This window comes from Sorex fumeus, unplaced genomic scaffold (assembly GCF_029834395.1).
Source record: "Sorex fumeus unplaced genomic scaffold, SorFum_2.1 ptg000054l, whole genome shotgun sequence".
In the NCBI taxonomy this organism is placed as follows: domain Eukaryota; kingdom Metazoa; phylum Chordata; class Mammalia; order Eulipotyphla; family Soricidae; genus Sorex; species Sorex fumeus.
In genome coordinates, this window is record NW_026606111.1 from 37,406,935 (window position 1) to 37,426,157 (window position 19,223).

The window sequence follows — 19,223 nt, forward strand, 5'->3', positions numbered from 1 at the left end:
CATGCCTTTCATGTTCCTCACCCTGGTTTGATCCCCAGCACCACATCACCTCAGATTCCTTCTCCCAGAACTGCAGGGTGGCCCTGGTGTTCTGTCACACCACAGGGTCTTACCAGCAACAGATCCTCACACCCTAAAATTCAATCTTTGTTGTGTGTGACCCCTGGCATCCCTTTTCATCGCTCTCATGGAAAGTTTTAATGACTTACATCTTTGATGACTTACTAGGCTCATGAAAGTCCTATGAACTCTTTAAAATTGTTTTTGATATCTCATTTGTTGTTAGCATTTAAAAACAGTGGATTTGGAAGAGGATATTTAGCTTAATCATAATAGATAAGTGACTGTTTTGGAAATATTTTCACACGTATAGTGCTCGTCATATCCCTTGCAGAGTAAGATTGGCACATTCGTGCTGACATAGTTTAGACAGCTTTTTAAAATATGGAAAAGTTATCTTGGTAAGGAATTCATTAACCAAATGGGCCAAAAGATTCTTTATCTTTCAGAGCTAGGTCCTTCCTCAAATTAAGTGTAGAATATTTTCATTACTCTTGCTGTTAAGCAAGACTAGCCATATGATGCAGTTATGCAGTGCCTTTATAGCTGAAACTTTTATGCTGCACTTTTTAAAGATTTTATTTTGAGGAAGGGAAAAGGGTATTTGTCTGAATATGGATTCTAAAGTTGTATATATATATTGTCATTCTAAAAAATTGTGAAGCAAAATTTTGCTAAATGTTGAAATTTAGTATACCAGATTATTAAAATATTTCCACTAGCTAGTTTGCAGACTTTAAAACACGTCCGATTGTTAAATTTCATTTTTGTCTAATTGCAATTAAAAATGTTAAAAATATTAAAATGAAAATAAAAATACTTTCCAACAAAAGAATTCAGTGATTAATATAATAAGAACAAGATATGTGCTTAATAGAAATAAAGCATATATAAGCTAAATTACCAAGTAAAGCAATTTAGTGATGAGTTTTTATTCTGATTATCAGCTTGTATTGACATCAAAAAGTTAGGATTTTAAAAATCAGTTACCTTCAATTACCTAAATTAATAATATATTTAGAATTCAAATATTAGGAACTAAGAAAATACATAGATTTCGCCCTCTCCTTGATTTGTAGCCTCATATAACAGATACTATCTGAATTAGAGATAGAAAGATAGAAGCTTTAGAACTGTTCCCCGTTTTCTTTTCTTTTCTTTTGTTTTTAGGGATCACTCGTGGTGGGTTCTGGGGACCATATGAAATGCTGGGGATTGAACCCAGGTCAGTCATATACAAAGCAAGCGCCCTACCTGCTGTACTATTTCAGCCCCTCCCCCACCTTTTGATCACAAGTATATAGCTATGTTTTGAGAAGATAAACATAATTAAAATACTTACTCTACAGAAGAGATAAGCAATTATACATTTGGGGAATGAGGCTTAAAAGCATATGTGAATTTATAGCTTTATACAATGCTAGGTTTCCATGTATTTTTACCCTCTGGGTTTTCAGCATATGAGAATAGTTCTCAAACTTTACTGTGATCTGTAGTTAAAAATTTTAAGTCTGAGCCTATAAAGTGTCAACAATTTTTCATACTGTTTTTATACCACACTCAATACCATTGCCCATTTTGCTATATGCAATATATTCTGATATCTTACTGAATTTTAATTTGAAAGTGCTGATTTTGACTCAACTTTTATGACCAACGGATTGTGATAACACACTTTGCAGAAATGCAATTTTGGGCCTTTGGTAAATGATAAATACTGTTACAAAGTTTATATTTCTCTGTCTAAACTCTCATGCTTCAGTTACGATGATGGCATTAAGAAATGAAAAGTACTGATACTGAGTTAGCAGCTCTTCACCTCAAAACTATTAAAATTACTAGTAGACTCTGAGATAGCTTTGACTTGTCTCTTGGGGTTTTTTGTTGTTGTTTTGGGGCAACATTTGCCATACTTGAGAATTACACCTGGGTTTACACTCAGGAATCACTCCTGGCAGAGCTCTGGTCCATGCGGGATGCTGGAGATTGAACCCCAGGATGGCCACATGTAAGGCAAGCACCCTACCTGCTATGCTCTTCAGCCCTGATTTGCTTCTTCAAACTCTTATAGTTACTTAGGAAGCATTTGGCTTAATTTCACAGGGAATAGCTTTGTTTTATGTTTATATAATTTTATACAGAAATTTTAGAATACTGATAAGGATTTTAGAGTGCACATACGCATTTTTCTTATATATTCTTGTCTATTTCCCTTCCAGTATCCTGGGGCTGTGCGTAACTCAGGGTTAAAAAATCTCATTAAAACCTTATATTTTATCTAAAAACCTGAGCCTCTTAGAATGGGGCTCTCACTATACAGAAACAGTAGTGGGGCATTTGCTGTTTTATGCAAATTAGTTTGTCAAAAGAAATTTGAGCGTGGGCTGTGCACATTAGATTCCCTTACCAAGTAACTTAACACTTGCGCAATGTGTGATGCCAAAGGTCTATTATAGACAAATATTTCCTTAATCTAATCTGTAAAATACAAAATGGCAACAAAATATTTTAAAAATTCTTTTTCCTACAGTCAATAGAAATTCTTAATATTCTTGTCGTTGTTTTGTTTTGGGGCTATATCTGGCAGTGCTTAAGGGTTACTAAGGTGGGCTCATGTCATGGGGATCTAACCCAGCTCAGCCGAAGCGAGGCAAGCATCCTAAACACTGTACTATCTATCCCCTTGAATTCTTATTTGCAGAGCCTTTAAATGTACTTGAAGACTCCTAATAGTGTATGAATTAAGCTACACATCATAAGTATGCATTTCAAATAGAAAAATTTTCTAAGAATTTTTAGTAGAAGCAGTGGCTACTTTTGAAATTTATAATAATGGAAATGCTTTAGCTTTCTACTTTATGTCTACTTTTGTTAGATTTCTATTGAAGTCTTTGAACATAATTTGCTAGGTATTCATAAAATGTGATGAGATGCAAAATTTTTCCTGCATAATATAGGAAGTTAATACCTAGAGAATGACAGCATCAAGCAGGAGCATTTAAAACTAAGATGCAAATATCAAAGTGATACATATTTTTTTAACACAGTCGTGTAATTTTATAAATACTTTTCTTGAAGATAAAGTAATGTTGCACATGTCCCTCAAGTTTTGGTAACAGGTCAAAATTACCTAGAAATATCATAATATAGGTAACTTTATAAGAAAAAAACACTGTTCGTTTCTGTAGCAAGGTTAAGGTTAAATTAAGTGAAACTGTTGAATAAAATACCTGCACTAGTAGATCCAATTCCTGTGGTAAGCACAGATCTTGGTGTAATTTTTGCAGCATATTTGAGGAACTGAGATTTTCCTGTGCCAGGATCCCCGACCAGTAAAAGATGAGATTCACCTAGAAATGTTAAAATATGGGAAGTTGTAATTTTTTTTGAAAAGACACATAAATAAGTATAATGAATCCTGTCCTCTCCTCCTGTTGTTCATTGATTTGTTTGAGCGGGCACCAGTAACGTCTCACAACGAATTGTGAGACTTGTTACTGTTTTTGGCACATCGAATACTTCACGGGTAGCTTGCCAGGCTTTGCTGTGCGGGTGAGATAGTCTCGGTAGCTTGCCGGGCTCTCCCAAGAGGGGCAAAGGAATTGAACCCAGATTGGCTATGCAAGGCAAACACCCTATCTGTGCTCAAAAGGAAAAAAAAAATGGTTCACTTGGAGTACAGCTTTGATTTTATATAATGCTTTTGCTATATACTTTTACGTTAGATAATTCAGGAAGAATGCAATTAGAAAATCATTAATCATGATTATTAACTGATTTCTGAATTTGACATTTTAAAATCTAAATTCTGAGCTGGAGAAATAAAGTAAGAATAAGCCCTGAGCAGAGCCAGGTATGGCTACAAAATCCATTAAAAAAGGAAAGAAGATATAATTTTTGGCTGATAAAACTTGATTTTATTTCATTTTAAACCAAATTATTATGATTAAATTTTCTATATTTTAGTGTTTGGGACTTTCTAAGTATTAACTCACTCATGTTCTGACAGTAAAAGTCCTTTTTATACAGACCTTGAGCTGGAGCGATAGCACAGAGGGTAGGGCGTTTGCCTTGCATGCGGCCAACCCGGGTTTGATTCCTCCATCCGTCTCGGGAAGCCCAGCAAGCTGCCCAGAGTATCCTGCCCACATGGCAGAGCCTGGCAAGCTTCCTGTGGCATATTAGATATGCCAAAAACAGTGACAAATCTTACAGTGGAGGCGTTAGTGGTGCCCGTTTGAGCAAATCTATGAACAAGGGAGGATGGTGCTACAGTGCTATAAAAATCTTAGTTTAGTCAAATATCTTAGTATTCAAATATGACGTGAACATAGGAATATGCTGTATATGTTCTATCTCATGATCAAATTTCATTGATATTTATTTTGTAAATACGAATAAGACACTCAACATTGAGCAGAGTGCCTCAAAAACAGCATTTGAATAAGATATAAAATACACAAATCTTACTATATTTATTATACTATTCTTTATTTTGAGTTCCTATAACAATTTGGTATATGGTAATACCCTGTTCATCTTTTGCTTTCACCTCTATTCTGGCCCTCAAACTGCCTAAACAAGGGCCATAATAACCTACATTATGCTGATTTGTGTAATTTTTAGAAGGTAGGTTTGGACCAGATCTGGCAGTGTTCACTGGACACTTCTGACAATGCTTGAGGGACAACATGTGGTGCAGAGGATAGAACCTGGTTTTGCCACGTGCAAAAAAAAGTGCTTTAACCCCAGTACTATTTCTCTGGCCCCAGATTTAAGTATGCTATCTGTTTTCTGCCATTGGGAAACAATTGTACACTTTGCTTGAATCATCTTTGCTTGCATGTATTCTGATGGCAGCACCTCATAACAGATGGTACATTTGCTACCTAACAGCACAAGGAGAATCAACAGGCAGATGACTAGGAGCAGAAGTCTGAGAAACACACTGTCAGTCAAAGATGTAGAGATGCTAAGATGGAGACATTAAAAACTACTATCATTCCATCTTTTCCACTGAAGAGAGATTGGAAATCCAATAGCATAGTAATGAAATGTGAAGATTTTATTATAGGCTAAGCAAAAAATATACATAGTTTTAGAAACCTGGACCGGCCATGTGTAAGGCAAGCACCCTGCCCACTGTACTGTCTCTCCCACCCCTTAAGTAATTTTGTATGTTATATTTCCCAAAAAATGTAAAGTAGGTGCTCACCTCTGATTCGTGTTCCTGTAGCATCAGTTCTTTGAATCCCACCAGCCAGCACCATGGCCACGGCAAGCTTTACTAGATACAACCCAAAAACTTGAGGGCACAAGCTGGCCAGTATCTCGTTCCTTCCTAGGAAAAGCAGAAACATCAGAAATCCCCAGCAATTTTCACAAACTCCTAACTAAAATTTATTTCCTATCTTTTTAATTTTGGGGTCACGCCCAGCAATGCTCAGGGGTTACTCCGGGCTCTGCACTCAGGAATTACTCCTAGCAGTGCTTGGGGGACCATATGGGATGCTGGGAATAGAACCCGGGTCGGCCGTGTGCAAGGCAAACGCCCTACCCTGTCGCTCTAGCCCCTACTTCTATCCTAACTGGTCATCTTCCTCTAAAGATACCACCTAAAATGATCAAGAAGATGATCATTTCTAAATGACTAAAAGGAGTGAATTAACTTTGATTCTAAAAGTTCTTTGCGTATTAATATTGTGAGATGAAAGGTTTGCTTGCTTTTTATTCTTGATTGCTACCTGCATATTTCAATAAATTTATACTGTGGAAAGGACAAAAAAATTCTTCAACTCCACGTATTCCTTTTAACTGCCAGCTGTGTACTCTGTGCAGTAATTTCAGTAAGATTACCCTTCTGCTTAAATAACAGGAACTCACTCTCAGAAACAATGGGTGGGATTAAAGCAATCAGCAAATCCTTTTCTTTTATGGTAGTATATGGAGGATTGGAGTGCATGCCAGTAACTGAAACTAGGGTCTTGCTCAGGTCCCATGCTGGGCAGGAGGGACAATATTGTTGATAAGGCACTGGCCTTGCATTTGGGTGAACCAGGTTTGATTCCCTGCATCATTTGTTTTCCCCCTTGCATCACAAGCAGAGAGCCAGGAGTAAGCCCTGCGCACTGTCAGGTGTGCTTCAAAAACAGGGCCTGTCCTCTTAAATTTGCTTGAAGTTGATTCAGTTTCTTGGATTGTTGTAATAGAAGCTCCTGTGGCTATATCTTGGGAGAGAATCCATCAGAATGAATACTTCTTTAGTCATCTCTCCAAGATTCAGCACATAGCTGTACTGATAGTGTGGCTACTGTCTAGTAACTCACCCTTGTTGCTTGGTCCTTAGTTGTTACCCCAATGAATAAAACAACTCTGGGGCTGTAGAGCTAGTACAGCAGGTAGGGTACTTGCCTTGCATGCAGTCTGTAGGTTTGCCATCTGAGGCCCCATATGTTTCCCTCAGCAGTGTTGGGAGTGATCCCTGAGCACTGTTGGGTGTGGCCCAAACCTCTTGACCCCCCCATCTCCCCCCCCCTCCCCCGACAAACCCTTCAATCTAAGATAATCCACTCACTTAAGAATGGGTTAAGGTGGCCCAACAGATTCTATATAGTGTCTAAGTGACAGAGTCAAGGGATCCCTGTTAACACTTTAGATCAGAATAATGTATTTGCTCATCCTAATCAATACCCACAGTATCAAATCTTTATGAACTGTCAACCTTCAAGAGCAAAGCACTGTTATAGTTTCTGACATAATGGAGGTGCCCTATAGAATCCCCTACCTTCCCTTATCCCTCCTGACCCCCAACATGCTTATAAACTCTGAAATGGTGAATTCTGCATACTTAGGAAATTCAACAGAATCTATTCATACGAAAGAAAAAAATCAAGGGCTGAAGTGATAGGTCATTGGCAGGGTGCTTGCCTTGCACATAGCTGAGTTCAATCCCTGGCATCTATCTCATTTGGTCCCTGAATACTGTCAGGAGTGATTCCTGAGTTCAAAGCCAGGAGTAACCCTGGAACTCTGCCAAGTATGGCCCAAAAACCAAATGAAGAAAAAGATTGCTTCATTTTCTCCTATTTATATTTTTCCTAAGATTATAAAGTTATACTTCTTGCTCTGCCCCTCCCCTCCTTTTTAGTTATGATTAGGAATCAACCCCATGGTCTCAGATACATGCAAAGCAAGTGCTCAATCAGTGCACCATATTCCTGGCCCTGCACTTCTTCCTTTTATCCAGAAAATGTTTTAGACAGCTATAACCTAATTTTAAAAGGACAGACCACTTTTAATAGACAGCGCAAAGCACTTCTAACAGTCTGGTTAGAGCACTGTGTGATGATGACCTTATTTCATTGTCACTGGTCCAATGACACTATAGCACTAGAATTAAAAGGGAATAAACCATGATCCAAAGAAGACTTGATCCTCATTTTATGAAAACTTTGGTTCTTACAGTAAAAATCATACAAATAATGATAAAGAACCAGGGCTGAAGCAATAGTGCAGTGGGTACAGCCCTTGCTGTGCTTGCTGCTGACCTGGTTTGATCCCTGGAACCCTACATGATCTCTCACCAGGAGTGATTCCTGAGTGCAGAGTCAGGAGTTCGCCCTGAGCATTAGCATTAGCCCATTTGTGATGGGAAAAAACAAAACTGATCAGAAACCACTACAGTGTGCTAAATGCACAAGCAAAGAAAAAGATAAGCAAACCACCTATATATAGGTAGATGAGTATTTTGTGAAATATTTGTCTAGTTCAGCATGTGATTTAAGAATAAGGAATATATGGGGCTGGAGCCATAGCAGAAGCAAGTAGGGCGTTTGCCTTGCACGCAGCCAACATGGCCGACCCAGGTTCGATTCCCAGCATCCCATATGGTCCCCCGTGCACCGCCAGGAGTAATTCCTGAGTGCATGAGCTAGGAGTAACCCCTGAGCATTGCCGGGTGTGATCCAAAAAGCAAAAAAAAAAAGAATAAGGAATATATATGTATTAGATTTCAGGTGCAATTTATTCAAAGTAATTTATTATTGGCTTCAGTTTTTCACAGAAGATGCCTTCAAGGAATAACGAAAATAGACATTTGAAAATTTCACTTCACATCTGGGATTTTTAAATAAAAAATACTCTGAATCAAAAGGTTGATACAGTATTTTTATTTATTTTTGGGAACTTGGGGTCATAGTGCTGGGAATTATTCCTGACTCTGTGCTCAGAAGAAACTTGTGGATACTTTGGGGACTCTTATGTGGTTAGGGATGCAAATAATGGAACCAGGGATTCAGAGTTAGTGTCAGTGGGATACCCTGCCCTCTGTACTATCTCTTCAGCCCAAGACTGATATTTAAATTGAATTAGATCCAATTCATAGTAATTATGATGAAAAAACTTTTTCATATTTATCTCATTTCTTTCCTACTTATTCTGTATTTTGATGTCTTCAGCTCATGTAGCATGGGGTATGTGAGACAGCACAGGAGCTGGGGTTGGGGGAGTAAGGTTGTATGCCACAGACACTGATTCAATCTCCAGTACAGTATTGGTCCCCCAAGCATCATCAGGTGTTACTCCTGAGCACAGACCCAGGAATAGCCTCTAGGAGGCACTGCTGTGTGTGGCCCATCATCATCCCCTCCTACCTCTCTCCAAGTAAAGTAGTATGAAGCTGTCAGTTGAGGTACATCAGAAAAGAACTAAGACTTCAGTGGGGTAAGTTTTCAGAATAGGACAAGTTTTGTCCTATTTAAGATGTAGTTATTATATATTTAATTGGTAAAAAGGATTGAAATCAAACTATTATGGTAGTATAAGAAATGTTAAAATAATGTTAAATTATGTAGATTTTACAAAAAAAATTTAAGGCAAAAAACTCTGAAATGACTTCAAAATAAGAGACTAAGCTGGAGGTACTACTGCTACTACCCTTTGAATTCATTGAATTATGCAGTTTGTAAAGCTACCCTCTGGTCACAAACTATTTTCAACTGCTGTATTGTGAAATGTCAGTGATTACCAGCTTGGGGCTGAAGAAATGGTAGAGGTAAAGGTGCGTGCCTTGCAGTCAGCCTACTCTGGTTCAATGCTTGGCACCGTATATGATCTGAGCATCACTAGGAGTGATCACTGAGCAGGGAACCAGGAGTAATAATCCCTGAGCACTGCTGGGTGTGGCCCAAAACGAAAACGAAGAAAAATTTGTACCCAGAAATTACCAACCTGCGAAGGGATCACTCTTATAGTATTCCCAAAACTCTTCATATTCCTTTCGGACCTCTTCATCCATGACAATCCCTCCAGATTGTTCATTATTTACTTGGACGTAATTAGCCTTCAGAACTATCTCCACCTCACAGCGCATATCTTGCTGAAGGGGCTTCCACCGCTGCATTACCACTCCATAAATAGTGAGATCATCACCTATGAAATGGACGAAGAAGTCCAAAGTAAGCACCCTGCATGTGGGGCACACACTCGCATGACAAAGGACCAGCTATAAATTCCCCTGCCAGGGTTAGAGTTGCATACATTCACAAAGAAAACAATTTGGGGACAAAGAGCACATGCAAATGTCAGGAATGAAGACAATCTCTTGATAGGGAATACTAGTTTGTTTTTTATTTATCCATTTTAACTTCTGTGTTAACATTTTACTCAGTGCCTTTTTTTTTGTTTTTAATCAATAATGAATATCTTGTTCTACTTCAAAGCTCTTTTCTGTAAACTAAAAGCAGAAGATAGAACCCTACTTGTCCCTTTCTTGGTTGGTTCCTTCCCACCTGAGGAAATCAATACCATATGGGCAGAATACAAAATTTTTACAGATTTTCCTAAGAGGCCTTGGGTTGTCTATGGGGGCAATCTCCAAACACGAATATATGTGCATATTATCACATAATTTGGTGCATCAATTAAAAAGTTACTATCACTGTCCTCCCACTGTTCATCGATTTACTTGAGTGGGCCCAGTAATGTCACCATTGTGAGACTTGTTACTGTGTTTGGCATATCGAATACATCACAGGTAGCTTGCCAGTCTTTGCCGTGTGGGCGAGGTCCTCTTGGTAGCTTGCCGGGCTCTCTGAGAGGGGAGGAGGAATTGAACCCGAGTCAGCCGGGTCGGCCACATGCAAGGCAAACACTCTACCGCTGTGCTATTACTCCAGTATTCACTATTGTGACGCTTGATCATTAAATGGGAATAATTATGCTAGTATTGTTTAGAAAATTATAAACAATATTTCTGAATTGAAGGCTGGTGATAGGAAGAGCTGATAAAGAACGTCTTTTTTTGGGCAGTACTAGGGAGCCAACCTAGAGCCTTACACCTGCAAGGCATGTGTGCTTCCACTGAGCTATGTCTCCAGTAGCTAAAGAATTACAATTCAGGGGCCAGAGCAATAGTACAGTGGGAAGGGCTTTTGCCTCACATATAGTTGACCCAGGTTTGATTCCCAGCGCCACATATGGTTCCCTGAGCCCTGCCGGGAATGACCCATGCCCTGGACACTGCTGGGTGTGGCCCCAAAATAAAAACAACAAAAAAGAATTAAAACTGATTTCTCTTAAATAGAATATTTACGTCATAATTTAGAAAAATGTCAGCTTGGTAAATATTTCAGAAATAAGAAATTTAGGAAGACTTAGGGTTAGGAAAAGAGAAGTGCTTCCATATACAGAATACTATTTGGCGATAAGAAAAGACGATGTCATGCAATTTGCTGGTACATGAATGCATCTGGAGAGAGTCAGGCTGAATGAAATGAGTTAGAACACAGAATTATCTCACTCATGCGGGATATAAAGAAACAGTAAAAAATCTAATGCCTAAAGGCAACAGAAATGAGCAGGTCCTTAGTAGGAAGTTTGCCGCTGGGGAGGTAGAAAGGTCAAGGAAAGGACCATTACACAGTGATGGTGTGAAGTGTCACTCTGTACCAGGTCTGGTGTTGAAAGGAGGTAAAGTGATATGCACGATACCCTATCAGTATCATAAACTACAATGCCCAAAAATTGGGTGGAGGAGAAAAAGAAAAAAGTGGGGCTAGGAGGGAAACTGGGGACATTGGTGGAGGAAAGTGGACATTAGTGATGGGATTGGTTAAAATTGTAAGCCTGAAACTCAATTATGAATAACATTGCAACTTTTAAATAAAGATTAAGGGTACTTGAGTGAGAATGCCAAGTACTTAAAACAGGCACTTGTTGATATCAGTTTTCATTTTCTGAGGTACTTGCAATTTGACTTAAAATAGCAGGTGGAAATTGCTAGGTGAAAAAAGAAAAACCAAGAGTTTCTAAGTGATCTAAGATTAGGAGGGGCCAAAGTGATAGTACAGACTGTAGGGTGCTTGCGTTGTACACGGCTGACCAGGGTTTGATACCCTGACTCCCAGTCATCATTAGGAGTGATTCCTGAGTGCAGAGCCATGAGTAAGCACTAAGCACTGCTGGGTGTGGCCCAAAACATAAAGAATAAGATTGAGAACAGAGCAGAAGTTTACTTTTCCTATACGTTTAGCCCACTGAAACCAATAATTCTTTTTAGAAATATAAATTCTACTTCTATATGACTGCCAAATTTAGCTGCCATTTCCAAGCCTTTTGCATGCTACACACCACAGTTCCTATTTCTATATGATGTCAAGTCCCCCCCCAAATACAGGACCCCAAGGACAGTAGGCTATAACAATATGACTCCTTAATGATGTTACTAACATAAAACAGAATTATAATCACCTCCTTTCTTCTAGATATCAATAGAACTGCATTTGACTGTCACATCCGCTGAAGCATCTTATACACTATCTGATGATCTGATACACTAAATCCATTACTCTTAATTTGTTTCTGTTAAAGTGTACAAAAGAAAATTTTAGACTAGAAGTCGATGGATCTGAGTTTATGTTCCACTAACACTATTTAATTTTACAAGACCGTGGGCCAAGTCAGGTTCTTCATCTATACAACAAGCAGCTGAAATCATACAGAAATAGGATCTGTGGCTACTTTCTTGCTATGAACTCTTATCTTCATGCCTGCCTCTATTTTCATGGCTTGCAAATTAAGCCTTTAAATTTACTTGCCAATTACCTTGGGGAGGAGGTGGAAGGAGGAGGATGGCTTTTCCTAATCCACACTTTAGAACCTTCTAGACAAGCTAACAAAAGTTCATTCTTACCAGATTTGCAACTGTCTACTAAATCATCTTCCAGGATAACCTTCATGGATCGTGGAATACTTCCAACAGATAGCCTTTGAACCTTGCAAAAAAAAAAAAAAAACAGAAAATAGAAAACAAAACCAGAGTGTGCTTAGATACATGCTAAATATTCAGAAGCCTAGCAAAAAAAAAATTTTTTTTTCTATTTCCTTGGTATTACCAAACAATTAAATTACAGACTTCTCTTGAAAGCTGTGCCTACTATCAGATTAGTAAATAGTAGCTATGGAAGACATGGAGGAGGTGAAGGTGCTCTTTCCCTCTCCTCAGATCCCCAAAGATCCAGGGCACAAAGCACAGAACTGAGGACATAGCGATGGTGGGGGCCCTGGCATATAAGTTTTCTGGGCTTTGTGTCCTGGATTGCAGGAAAACCCTGATTAGGAGAGTCCTGAAGATGGCTGCGGTGCAGCGGCAGGGTCAGAGCTGGCAGAGGGACAGCAGCTCTCGGGGCCCAATGGGGTCTTAACATTTCTGTATGCGTTAATGAGGGTGCCCCTTGGATATTCTGTCTCCGGGAGAGTGCCACTGAATGAATGAGCTGGCTGGCCACTGTGGAGCATCAGCCCGGAGTGGGATTCATGAGGATGGTGACAGCGCGACCATCAATGGGCAGAGCCACTGCAGCTCTTGGCGCTATGGGCAGCGGCAGAATTTTAAGGTGTCTAAATAGGACTCTTCAGGTTCAGGTTGGTACCAGCACAGAATATGAGTACAAGAGTTGAGGGGGCACCCCGGGTTCTCACCATGGGACCCCAGCAATTTGCGACCAACAGCAGTCCCACTGCCATTTCTTGCCCAGACCAGCCCATGCCACCTGTAGCTTATTATAGTGGAAAACGTCCCTGAGCCAACTGTCTGGAGACCCAGGATGGGTGTATGCTCCCTGGTCAGGCTCTGCTGGACTGGTGGCTACAGCCTTCCCTGAGTGCCCAGGCCACAAATGATAGCAGCTGACCCTGGTCCCTGCTGGGGCCACTGTGCCATTGACATTTGTGTGCAGAAAAATTGGCTTTACCAACAGGTCAACCTGGACCCACAGGGCAAGTGCATCAGCAGTCTGATGTTGCCTTCATACTTCCTGAAAGCCCAAAATCACTGTTGTGCCTCTGGCTGGATTCCAACAACTCAGGACCAAGTTTCCTGAGAAATTAAACTGCTAGAAGTTAGGTATGTGGGAGAATCACCTCTGGCTCAATCATACAAGCTCATTTATCAGCCATGCTTCAGAGATCCATAAATATTTCTTGATTTTTTTGGCTTTTTTGGGTCACACCCGGTGATGCTCAGGGGTTACTCCTGGCTCTGCACTCAGGAATTACTCCTGGCAGTACTAAGGGGATCATATGGGATACTGGAAATTGAACCCTGGTTGGCCATGTGCAAGGCAAACACCCTACCATCTGTGCTATCACTCCAGCCCCGCATAAATAAATCTTGAAAGAAATCAAAAGTCGTAGTTAATCTCAGACCCGCACAAGGCTGAACAGACCAGGGTAGAACGGAGGGGGTGGGGGGTGGGTCAGCCCAGTTCCCACCCAAATAGCAGTCCTTGACAACCACTTGCTTCCACAATCCAAACTTGCCACCATACTCCTGGCTGGACTCTACGAACTCAAGGTGGACATCACCGAGATATGAACCTCCTGAAAGTTCTGGTAGCAGGTTTTGTGATTGCAATCTCCAAGCCTTCTTGGAGTGGGGATGGGGAACCTCCTCCAACTTCCCTGCGTTCCTAGAAGCACCAGTAATCACCCCTACTAAACCAATTCCACTGCTCCCATGTAAGCAATTCTACTGGCTGTGCTTCAGAGGTCCATAAATAAATCTTGAAATAGATCAAAAGCCACTGTCAATCTCGAACCCAGACAAAACTGAACAAACCAGGGTAGATAGAAGCAGGGTGAGTCAGCTCAGTATTCACCCAAGCAGAGTTCCCAACAACTGCTTGCTCCCACAATCCAAAATCGCTGCCATACCCCTAAATGGACTCCACCACCTCAGGAAAACCTCACTGAAATATTAACCTGCTGAAAATTCAGGTATGCAAGTTTCTAACTTAAATCTTCAGGCCTTCTTGGGGTCGGGATGGGTTATCTACCCCCACCTCCCCGTACATCTGGAAGCCCCAGCAGTCACACCCACACTCCAAAGCCACCATCCAGTTAAAAGAGCTACTCTAGCTGTACCTTACTAAAAATACTGAACACCCTGAACAAACACGATGATCTCTTGGCACCTGTATTGCCAACCATAATGCAAAATAGGAGAGAGAGCAGAAAGGTGCCTGCCATAGAGGCAGGCAAAAGGCCGGGGGTGGTAGGGGGGTGATAGGAGGGAAACTGGGGACACTGGTAGTGGGAACTGTACACTGGTAGAGGGATGGGTGTTGGATCACTGTATGACTGAAACCCAGTCATGAGGGCTTTGTCATGATCTCACAGCGATTCAATAAAAATAATCATAATAATATAAAAAACACAAAACCTACAGTGAAATAACAACACTATTATTAACACTACTTTCAAATATAATTGACCTTCCGGTTGGTCAAAGCACACATATTCTTCAATTACTAAACATAAAATCAAAACTATTTACCTAGCAGAGAGAGGAAGTTTTTTTTCCTGATTTCTAGTCCTAAGACCGGGGAGAAACCACTCAGTTTCCTAATCCTTAACAACAGAACCAAGGCCTATTATCTCTGACATATGTCCAAGAAAAAAAAAGTTTTTATCTCCTGCATTTAAAAATTATCATTTGACTAAGTTTTGACTAAATAAGGATAAGTAGACATAGTGTAGACTTCCCAAGGAGACTGCTTAAATAGAAATCATTTCTTTTTCTTATCCTCTAACTAGGTTGCAGATGTGATACAGTTGTTACCATAATCCTACACCACAGGACAACCAAAGAGCAGAGTCATTTTCATTCAGAACTGAATAAAAACACAGTTTGAGTCCTTAACAAAAAGGAGTCTATATGCTAGCCTTGGCCACGCTACTGGGTTATTTTTTTTCCAATCAATTTATCATGTTTACTGAGGTACTGGGATTTACAATGCCATTCATACTATATATATATATCTCCACTACCACACCACATCACCAAATGTTCCAAGGCACCTTCCCCAGCAGATAACTCAGATCTACAGACAAAATCTTCAATTCCAATAACTTTAGAGAATATAAACCTTTGTGTACCAGCTCTAAGTAAAGGAAAACCAGGTTAACTCATATTTGTTAGTGTATTTATGCATACCTTAAATTTGGCAAAACAAAATTGGACCAAGATTCTAATTCCTATTCATTCTAATGTTTACAACCAACTAAATTCCTTAAATTTTCTCCTATGAATCTTGTATTAAGAACTTAAATATCTGGGGACAGAAATATAGTACAACAGGTAGAGCTTGCACATATAGCCAACCCAGGTTTGATCCCTAGCATTTCATATGGTTACCTGAGTACTGCTAGGAGTAATCTCTGAGCAAAAAGCTTGGAGTACATCCTGAGCACAGCTGGATATGGCTTTAAAAAACAAACAAACAAACAAACAAACAAAACCCTTAAATATCTCGCTCGAATAAGGTACATGTCTTGCATACAGCTAACCCTGTTTCAATTCCCAGCAATGCGAGTTATGAAACTTGAGCACAGTGCCAGGAGTACGCCCTCAGCACCACTGGGTGTGACACAAAAAAACAAAAAGAACTTAAATAACCACTTCTTTAATTTTAATCTATTATCAATCTTCTTGCCAATGCAATAAAAAGATAAGCTTTCTAAAGACAAATTCCTATGCAAAAGTTTAATCTTATACAAAGTGATGAAATAACTTCCATTTTTTTTCCATGCATACAGCAATGTCCTAGTCCTAGTACTTTCCGAAAATAAAAAACTTTTTCAAATTCTATGAGGGTGGGGGGTGGGGGGTTCCTTGTATTTGATCATTTACCTGTTCCTGAATTTTAATTTCCTGGTAATCTCTACACCTGGCTGGAGATGAAGATAAGTCTGATAGACAAGTGAATTTTGAAGAATCACAGCTTTCCAAACTGGGACACGATTTTGGTCGGCAGAAGGTGTAATATTGTTCAAAGTCAGCCTTGACCACAAATACATGCTTGCATTTGTTACACATGTAATCCCGCTCAAATTCCAGGACCTTTACCAGACTTGTTCGGATCACTGTTCCAGTGACAGATAAAAAGTGTCCCACATCCTTGGTTTTAGGGATATGCTCCCTCACCAGCTCAGGACAGACAGGCAAACCTGACAAGCAAAAACAAAAACCAACAAAAATCATCATCAGCCTAGACCTTGAAATTTAACTCCATGGAATATACTCATTTCTAATTTCCTGGGGAGAAAGAATAATTTCAAAAAGCATTTGTGTTTTAATTTAAACAAATCATAACAGCTAAAACAAAAAAAAGAATTATGTATCTTTTAGCAAATATTTAATGGAAAGACTCTTTTTTAAAACTACATTATCTACGTGGGACTAGAAAGAGAGTACAGCAACGAAGGTGCCTGTTTGCCTTGCATATGACCACCAAGCTTCGACCCGAGTACTACATATGGTTGCTGAGTCCTACCACGAGTAATCCCTAAGCAGAGCCAGGAGTAAGCACCTAGCACCATGGGGTGTTACCCAAAAACCAAAGGGGAAAAAAAGTATTTTAAAACACAAGAATCCAAGTAATAGAAGGTATTTATTACTCCAATGCCATGCATGATTGCGGAATGCACAGTATAATTTAGAGGAATTTGAATTTTGAATATGATGGATTTCTATAAATAACTGTAAGTCTTATAAATGCTTGTCAACTGAGCCTTCTGCAAGAAAACTTTCCTAAGTCCAGCTTAGCATAACCATAAACACACAAATGGCAAAGTAGCCAAACAAAATGGCCAGAAATACTACTGCATAAATGCCTTTTTAAAAAATTCTTTTATTTTAGGCATCATAATTTACAATTCTTTTAATTGTATGGTTTCATGCATAAAACATTCCAGCACCATCCCCTCTACCAGAGTATTCACTCTTCTACACCACTGTCGCGGCGGCCCCCCTTCTCATACCATCCTGCTCTCCCTTACCCCACCCCTCCTCAAAACCAGTTTAATTTCTGCTGCTTTGGAGCCTTAGTTATTTCTTCACTATGTCTCTTTATAAACCATATGTAAAGAAAAAAATGATGCCTTTTATGTCTGGCACGGAAAGTAAAATTAAAGGTATCCCTTTGTTCTGTGGACACCTTCCTTTTCTTCCTATGCTTGCTGGATTACGACAAGGTTACACAAAACTGGTTTAATTTCAGTGAGCATATGGTGAAGTGCTGCAGGGTGGGAAGTGGAGGGAGGCAGGGCTCAGCTCCTAGGGTCGTCAGGTGCCCACCGATGCCCTGTGTTGCTCCTAACGTATGATTCATAATGTGTGAATTTTCATCCATCCAACTTTCATGATCCAACTTTCACCATCCAACCTGAATTGATCATGTCCAAGGCAAGTGTTCTACCTGCTGTTGTAGCCCAGATTAAGCAGTTTGTTATATACTGTAAAGCATATTATAGTAAGAAAAGGATAACAGACATAAGTCCATTTCTGGATCTTCAAATTCTTTTCTTTTATATCAATTTTAAGCAAATTACAATATAAAGGCAACTAACGTGATATAGAGTGTGAATACAATCAAAATCACAGTACATATGTCACATACAACCAAAAATCTCAGTACTAAAAATGGCTCTGAAACAGTGTGTTGGAAGAATGTTATTTTAATTTTTCCGTCTTACTATAAATATTGTGATGTTCTTCAATTATTCTATCAAAGAGGAGGGTTATATTAGGCACTAGGGAACTATTATTGGAAATCAAAACCTTTTTCTTCCTAAATCATTCATTGGTAAAAGAACAAAACACCTTTTGAAATAGCTGGATATAAGTCCATATTGGTTAATTCTGTCTTTGATTCTCAGATATGAGGCCCAGGGTAATGTGAAGCTGGTTTTAATTGTACCACAGAATTAAAGGTTCAAGTATGTCAACAATTATAGAAAGAATAAAGTAGCCTTGTATACATATGATACATACAAAGGCTCAGGGAGCACTCTCTTAAGTGAAATCCTGTTCACTCTTCTGACAATGATTGTGCATAACTTCACATGGTTTTTCTGGGGTTAGTGATTGAAACACTTTGCTGGTGGCCATTTTAAAGCCTTCAGGACATAGGATGCTAGTAAACAAAGCAATTTCTGTTGATTCCACTACACAGGTCTGTTGCAAAGAATCTGGTTTACTGGTGAAGAATCATCAGGACACTAGAGTTCAACCTCATGTGCTAGAGAAAGAAGTCTTTATCCTTTGTGAAAAATGTGCCAACATCCATTTCATATTCTGAAGACTCAGGATCTGGATTCAGAAGTCACAATCTTGACATGACACCTCTATCGCCACATGGTACTCAAGCTTTATCAAACTGTCTGCAAGGTCTAGTACAGTGTAGCCTGTTCCCTCACTGGGAGTTATGGATAAACTGTGCTCATAATCAAGCTACAGTATAACCCAAACTGCAACAGCATTTGGTAGGCTGGTTTCTTTAATCACAGGAATACCAACTTTATAAGTCTTTTTAGATGCAAGACATTTAACCTGAATATTGTTGAAATCCCATCTACAACATCAAAAGTATCTGTCAACACCAAGTATACTTATTTTTTTCAGCTGTATAAGGCTTAGCTGTCTTGTCAGTATCTGTAGAAGAGTAAGTTGGGCTCTGAAATTTTTTATTTGTGGACAAAGAGATGCCACCAAGGTACTTCTTATCCACTCAATAATGTCTTCTTATCTCTGAAATCTGCTGTCATGCCATACATCACAGGACTTGCTGGTTAACTTTCCCAAAATTTTCACAATTATCATGTCT

General features: G+C 39.4%; 1 protein-coding gene across 2 annotated transcripts in view; it reads right to left on the reverse strand.

Moving 5' to 3' along the window:
- The window catches only part of MCM9 (minichromosome maintenance 9 homologous recombination repair factor), a 79,241-nt gene that overhangs the window by 55,220 nt on the left and 4,798 nt on the right, over window positions 1-19,223 (reverse strand). Inside the window, exons 3-7 of one of the 2 annotated variants that reach the window (XM_056125062.1) lie at window positions 16,250-16,566; window positions 12,251-12,332; window positions 9,289-9,489; window positions 5,276-5,401; window positions 3,291-3,410 (exon numbers count right to left, since the gene is read on the reverse strand). In XM_056125062.1, coding sequence (XP_055981037.1) covers window positions 3,291-3,410; window positions 5,276-5,401; window positions 9,289-9,489; window positions 12,251-12,332; window positions 16,250-16,566 — 846 coding nt within the window. Of the gene's footprint in view, window positions 1-3,226; window positions 3,411-5,275; window positions 5,402-9,288; window positions 9,490-12,250; window positions 12,333-16,249; window positions 16,567-19,223 lie in introns of those variants that run through there. The other variant, XM_056125063.1, reaches the window with a different exon arrangement.